General features: G+C 50.1%; 1 protein-coding gene across 1 annotated transcript; it reads left to right on the forward strand.

The window, feature by feature from the left end:
- Window positions 1-2,288: 2,288 nt before the first annotated feature.
- On the forward strand, window positions 2,289-6,504 carry LOC126533473 (uncharacterized). The gene is made up of 3 exons (XM_050180643.3): window positions 2,289-2,975; window positions 3,499-3,999; window positions 6,166-6,504. The coding sequence occupies exons 1-3, from the start codon at window positions 2,761-2,763 to the stop codon at window positions 6,323-6,325; spliced, it is 876 nt and encodes a 291-aa protein (XP_050036600.1). The 5' UTR covers window positions 2,289-2,760; the 3' UTR covers window positions 6,326-6,504.
- Window positions 6,505-7,003: the final 499 nt, after the last annotated feature.

Consider the following 7,003-nt stretch of genomic DNA (forward strand, 5'->3'; position numbering starts at 1 on the left):
CTCACACATATGCTTGAAGACACTTTCGCATTGAAAGACAAGGTTAAGAATCTCCCGGCTTGCATACATGAAGTTATTGCCACCTTTAGCGTACTCATTCAACTGGGTAAGTTGAGTTGAGTGGTTGTAGGCTACTGGTGGGATTAGTCTTGCAGTTGCTGCCGGCAATTGCTCCACCGTAGCGACACTTAAATCACACAAATCAGACACAGACCTCCCAATTACGAATAGTCACTCCTAAGGTCACCACGTGGAGGCCAAATCCGTGTCCTGCAGGTAAGTCAACTGGGTAAGTCCGTGCTACTCTATTGGTTGTTCCGCCAGCAACAGTTCAGTGCGATCTCCACAAAGCTCTACATCAGAAACTATTGGATTCAGTAAGAATACAGCCGTGCGCTAGTATTTTAAGGCGTAAGCCTTTAGTGGCTCATGAGTGGCCGGGCACAGTCCGTGGTGGACGCAGGAAAGCGGTGATCCCTGGCGAGGGGAGCAAGGAGAGGAGGCGCCATGCCAGTAGCGCTGTGCGAGTGGGTGAGCGCGGACATGCGCGTGGGGGTGCGCGCACATGGGCGACAAACGTTGAAGCCATGTGGCTGTGACTGCATCCCACGCTCGCGGCCACGGCAGCGTCCGTTCGCAGAACAGTTCAGAACATCAGCAACAGAGGCAGTCATGGATAGGCTTTCGCATATCGCAGTTTAGCTCAGCCGAAGTGCACGTAGATCTTTTCCCTAGGAAACTGGCGCCAGGTCGATATTTTCACCGGTGCCATGTTCACTGCCTTCTGGCTCACCAATGCTTCATCCGCGACAGTTCTAGCTCTAACGTTGTCTTTCGTGTTGAAATGAGCTGCCCTGACGCGCAGCAGAAGTCGCGCCTCGGCCCTTTGCACCGCCGAACCACGTGGAAACTTGAAAACAGCGGCTGCTGTCACGACAAACGAGCGAAAATGCCTCGTCACATGCTACGACAAATGAACGACTCACCTCGCATATCTTGGTGCTGTTTGTCGGGTGCCAGGCGGTCGCGCTTCACTTGTGCCTCCCACTGTTTCTTTTTTCCTTCGCTCGCCGCTTCGAGGGGAGAGAAACATCCGTTGGCCTTTCGCGTGTGAAGGAGCACACAGTGGCACACCACAGCCTGTCATAGCTTTCGTTGAACAAGTGACGTAATGTTTTAGATCAAACACCGACGCGTTTACAGCACCGTCCCCGCGCTATCCACTGCATTTCTTACAACGCAACGCCCGACATTTTCGAACCAACATGGCTCCCCGCGAAGATGCGGCGGCACGGCCTGGGTCGAAAGGTGTCGTCTGTCTGAAAGCGGCGGCGCTGGCATCGAGGCACTGTAGAATCAACAACGCAGCAGCGCGAGCAAACCATGGCACCTGGCAATGGAAGACGCGCGCTCGTGCATCATGGCTGTATTCTAATACTCGCCGCAGACGGCAAGGTAGACGTAGGGCAGATTAATTATATTTCTATAATTAATGTAATATAATTTATTAGGCAGATTAATAAATATTGGGCCCCTCTGTTAACCCCCTTTCTTCTCGTGCATTACACCACGAGGGTCTCGAATCCGGCAACATTGACGCCTACCCGCCGTGGTTGCTCAGTGGCTATGGTGTTAGGCCACTGAGCTCGAGGTCGCGGGATCGAATCCCGACCACGGCGGCCGCATTTCGACGGGGGCGAAATGCGAAAACACCCGTGTCTTTGGATTTAGGTGCACGTTAAAGAACCCCAGATGACCCAAATTTCCGGAGTCCTCCACTACGGCGTGCCTCATAATCAGAAAGTAGCTTTGGCACGTGTAACACCATAATCTTACAACATTGGCGCCTTCAGGTAGTACGTGTGTGTTTATTGACCAGTTGCCTTCACCCAAAAAAAAGATCACATACTCGTGATGCCTGCGGCAGAAAGGATGTTCCACATCCGCCGCCAACGCCTGTGACTGGTGGCGCTGGCCAACACTCCCAGGGTTCTACTAGGAAACATAAATACCCAAGAAAGTGGATGTGGAAACGGCACCGCGGTAGCTCAATCGGCAGAGCATCGCACGGGTAGAGCGAAGACGTGGCATCGTTCCCCACCTGCGACACATTGTTTTTTCATTCATTTCCATTAATTTATGATTTCTTTAATTCAATTAGTAAGTACAAGTAATTTCCACTGTGTTGTCCTTGGTGTCTTTGTTCGTTGGCTTCTTATGCTCTGAAAAGGAAGAGGAAGACAAACACACATTGTAATGCAAGGGACTCATAGTACTATCTGTGGTCAGGCATATATTTTTTTTCCCCCAACTGATGACCCTTTTTCCTTCCCGCAGCGTTGGGTAACCAACCAGACTCTTGACTCGTTAACATCCCAGCCTTCCTTTTATCTGTCTTGACGATTAGGCTGAGGGGGGCTCTTCATCCACAGCTGTTCCGCGCGTTCTCCTAAAGATAAGAGTTCCTGGAGGGACAATAGAGTGTGTGTGCGTACAGTGTGTAAAGGGCTGGGGTAAAACGTCGATAGCCTGAAAACAGCAATTTTTTTTTTTTTTTTTTGCAAGCAAGCAAGCCAGATTGCCACCACCGAACGTAAGGGCTGCTGGAATTTCTAACATCTCGCCCGCCAGCCTCAGCCACACTCCTCACGTGACGTCGGTGACGTCAGCCGACCCAGAGAAAGCCTTTCCAAGCGGGCGCTCAGAACACGTGTGCAAGCACGCCTGACAGGCTGCTGAAAGGCAGCATTCGCTACAGCCATGAGTCCGGGAACATGTTTCGTCGTACTTCTGCTGCTCGTGATGGGCTCCAGCGGCCAGGACCACTTCCCGGGCAGCTCGCCGCTCTCCTGGCTTCGGAACCGCGTGTTCGGATCGAAGCAGAACGAACAACGGTTCATCAACCGCGTTGCCGCAGCTACGCAAAGCCTGGCCGCCCTGATGAACGACCCCGTTGTGGTCGCCGAACTGAACAGGTCTTTTTTCCGCGTTTTCAACTCGCTCACCGCGCGCTTTTCTTGCACCCACTTTGGGTGCGTTGTATGTGTCGGCCGGTGATGCTGATCGTTTTGCTAACAACGGTGTTAATGTTGCTTCCAATATACCCACTTTCAGCGTAAGTGCGCCTAATATGTCATCTGCGTATTGGACTGACATTTTATTTTTTCTTCATCGTGCTATTATACTTACAAGCATATGCTGTTGGCTGGTTGGTTTGACATAGCGCTATCGTTCATCCCAAACGTGAAACAACTCGTTCCTTCCTGCCTTGTCTGTTTCATTGTATCGTCTTTGCGCTGGAAAACGGCACTACGTCAAACTCCGATAGCCCAACGGTTCATCCTTGTAAGAAGAAAAGCACGATGGACGCCACAACACAGACAAGACGGGAACAAGCGTTGTTGTCGCATTTTCTTGCCCTGAAAAGTAGCACTATCATCTATTGTGCTATTTTATAGTGTCCGCGTTTTCGAATAAAGAGTCTCCCTCTTTCCCCAGATACTACGGACTGCTGCTTCGCAACCCCGACGTCAACAATATCGTGGAGTCCGTACGACCCTCGACCACGCGACCGGCAACGCGACGCATCTCTGCCGCACCACCGGAAATGCCGCCACCACCGACGACAACGACTTCGTCGCGGACGTCTACTCTGACCTCGTGGACAACGGGCCAACCGGAGTCGCCGACGACCACGGCCACTCCGACGACCACCGTTCGTCCCGCGAGCCCCAGCGCAGGAACCAAGGCCGCGGTTCAGCCGAAACAGCCCGACAGCCTCGTGAGCAGAGTGAACGGAGTCGAGTACCGCTTCTACTTTGACCCGAAGTTGGTGGTTCGGCCGCCCGACGGACCGAGCGTGCGGGCCCGGGTCCGCCGGCACTTGAACCTCGTGAGGCTCAACGACGTGGAGAACTGCATGTCGTTCCTGATCTGCGAGATGTCCCGGTACCCGCTGCGTTACGGACCGCTGGGAGTCAAGGTGGATCGCTTTTTCAGGTACGAGGCGTTTTTCGGCTGCTCGTTAATTAAACCGAAGAGGGTATAGGCAACCGGGCGAGTTGGTATTGGTGCGTGGCCAATAATAACGGCGAACCGAAGGCGAGTGACCCAGCACAAGCGCTATATAACTATCAATGGAAATGAGTAGTGGAAACGAGTTTAATACACACCTCTGCACCTGCCTTCGGGGAAACGAAATGAACGTGACAAAGGATGGCGGTTCGATTAGTTACATAAACATGCAAGGGAAGTAGGGCGGGCGTTAAAGAACCACAACTGTGTCAAACCCGTAAGTCCAAACACCCTTCCACGTCAAAGAAAATGAAACAACCTGACTTTGTTTCTCACCATGAAGAGAATGCATTTGATAAAGAAAGTAGAAAGAAGAACGAAATGTTAGTTAAGGTAATTATTAGTGTAGCAACTCGCGATTGTTTTGGTGAGCTTTCCGCGATTGAAACTTCGCCTACGGCTACCCGTTGGGTCTTTTTGCACATGCGTCATACGCACACATACACGATGCTACTTTTAACGACGTCTTCGTTCATTTACGTGACCAGAGCTGCAACCTAGCCTCACCGGGTGCGTCACAAAAGAGACGTGCTCAGAGCGTATTGGCAACATCGAAATCGCGACATGCACGATAACCACAGCTTAAATTGATTTGTAATCATGGCATGCGCAAAAGTTCCGACTCTTTCGTTGATAGAGAAATGGATGGGTTACTGAATCATGCATCACCATCACAGGTGACTATGCGCTGTGATTAAGTGATTAGCTTGGTCAACCGCGAATCATCCCTTTGGCATTTCAAGAACGCTACAGTGGGGTACTGCGGTTTAAACAAGCACTTCGAGGTATCAACTAGATATAAGAAATGATGCATTGGGTGTTCAAAGTAATGTCAGAGGCAGAAACGGCTGCACTGGATAGTCACGATGCGAAAGACGTCAGCTGTGAAACTATATCGAACTACGAAGAATGGCATCCAAAAAAAAAAAAAAAGAAAACGCGCCACTTTAAATGGGTGTAAATTCCGAGTTATATCGGGGTTTCTAAGAATGGGGAGGGGTACAGGACAGAATTTTCCGATGCCGATTACTCCAGCGACGCGTGCGGAAAGCAGATGTTTCTAGCAGCGGCTGCTGTGGAACCTTCGGCCGCCTGTTTGAAACTAAAGCGACACGTACATGTGGGTTTTGTAAATCTGGTGTGCATGAGTTTTCAAAAAGCAAGCTGCTGTGGGGCAATAAAAATAAGCCTTTGGCGGGTTTTGGGAAATCCCTATAATTGAGTACAAAGTGCGAAAAAGATAAGAGACCGATGGCTACGAAGACATATCGTGCCGAAAGTTAAAAAAGAACGATGGGCTATAACGCAACAATTAAGTTAAGAAATAGACACTAAAATTTGTTGGACTAATGATAAATCGCAGAATAAAGCAAACGATAGTAAAGTGCAACCATGACCCATAAAAAAGAGATATGATTAACTCTGCTGTGGCAAGATAAGCGCTGTTGTTTGAAGAAATAAACAGTAAACTTCATTGCAGGACGAATGATAAATCACCGAAGAAATCTAACCATAGTAAAGAACAAACATGACCCATGAAAAAGGAAGTATGATTAAATCTGCTCTGGCAAGATAAGCGCTGTCGTCTACAGCCTTGTCATTCGTACACGACTAGTAGATTCGAGAGCAAGCACACCCATGAGGGCCACCCATGAAGAGATAGTGAGGCGCGAGCCGCTGTCAACAGGGCGACGCGTCTTTCCTTTCCCGTCCCGTATAAGGTTTGCGACTGCTGCTGAGCACAATTAAGGTCGCGGGATCAAATCCCGGTCACGGCGGCCGCATTTTGATGGGCGCGAAATGCGAAAACACCCGTGTACTTAGATTTAGGTGCACGTTAAAAACCCCAGGTGGTCGAAATTTCCGGAGTCCTCCCATACGGCGTGCCTCATAATCAGAAAGTGGTTTTGGCACGTAAAACCCCACAATTTTTTAGTATTGGTCCGATAGTCTTATAGTTATTAGGTTGATAGTATTAGTCATTAGTCTGATAGTATTAGCCGATAACATTGATCTGGTAGCCTGGTAGTTATTAGCCTCACAGCATTAGCCGATAGCCTGCGACAGTCTCGCTGACCTGTAATCTCGCAGGTATCCCATGTGGGACACGGGCTCTTCGGCCGCACACTACGCCGCCATGGCCCGACATGGCCGCCGCGATGGCGGCTGTCGCGGCCGCATCTCCTCCTGTCGGCACCCGATCGGGCCGCTGTTCCAACGCCGCTACAGCTTCCGGTACGGACACTTTTGAGCGGCGCCGAGCGTAAAAAGCACGTTGCTTCATTGCGTCCAAAGGACGTAGGGCCTACCCGCAACCTCATTCGCAGCGATCACTTCATCGGACCATAGTAGGGATGAGTCCATGTGCCTTTCCGATGGAAACGGAGCGTGTGGTTTCTTCACTTGCGCGCAATAAATGCAAAGAGCTCACTTCCCAGCGTTTGCGTATTGTTTTGAACGGATCTTGTTATATAACGCAAACAACCACACACTATAGGCCGTCACGCTCAAGGCCTCACCGCGCTGTACTTTGCAGGTATGACACAAACTGGAACTGCTTTTATATTTACGCCGGTTACTTGTTCTGTATTCCGGTATAGCGCACGTGATAATATATCCTTCTCACGGTGAGGCCAAGTTGTTCGAAATGCCATGGATTAGCTTTTTAAAAATATGGTATAAAGAAACGGAATATGTCCCTCAAACACAGTAGCTGCGCTCAAACGTTTACTCTAAAAAGTTTGCATCGGTGTTTGTACGGTGTCTTGTCCCACAACAGTAATTGTCATCTGCCTTGCTTGCGTTTGCTTCCTTGGAAGCTCTGCGCTCGCTAACTTCCCGGCAAGAATGCAAAGTCACGCTGACAACGCGCATGCCGTTACTGACCTGGATTTACCAGGCTCGAAGAGTTAAAGGAAATGCAGGCAAG

Source organism: Dermacentor andersoni, chromosome 7, assembly GCF_023375885.2.
Source record: "Dermacentor andersoni chromosome 7, qqDerAnde1_hic_scaffold, whole genome shotgun sequence".
Classification (NCBI taxonomy): Eukaryota; Metazoa; Arthropoda; class Arachnida; order Ixodida; family Ixodidae; genus Dermacentor; species Dermacentor andersoni.

Bases quoted from the DNA above. Each gene is read 5' to 3' on its own strand.
- LOC126533473 (XM_050180643.3), top strand. From the start codon at position 2,761: ATGAGTCCGGGAACATGTTTCGTCGTACTTCTGCTGCTCGTGATGGGC. The intron at 2,976-3,498 runs GTCTTTTTTCCG...CTCTTTCCCCAG, and splicing joins GTGGTCGCCGAACTGAACAG to ATACTACGGACTGCTGCTTC. The intron at 4,000-6,165 runs GTACGAGGCGTT...GTAATCTCGCAG, and splicing joins AAGGTGGATCGCTTTTTCAG to GTATCCCATGTGGGACACGG.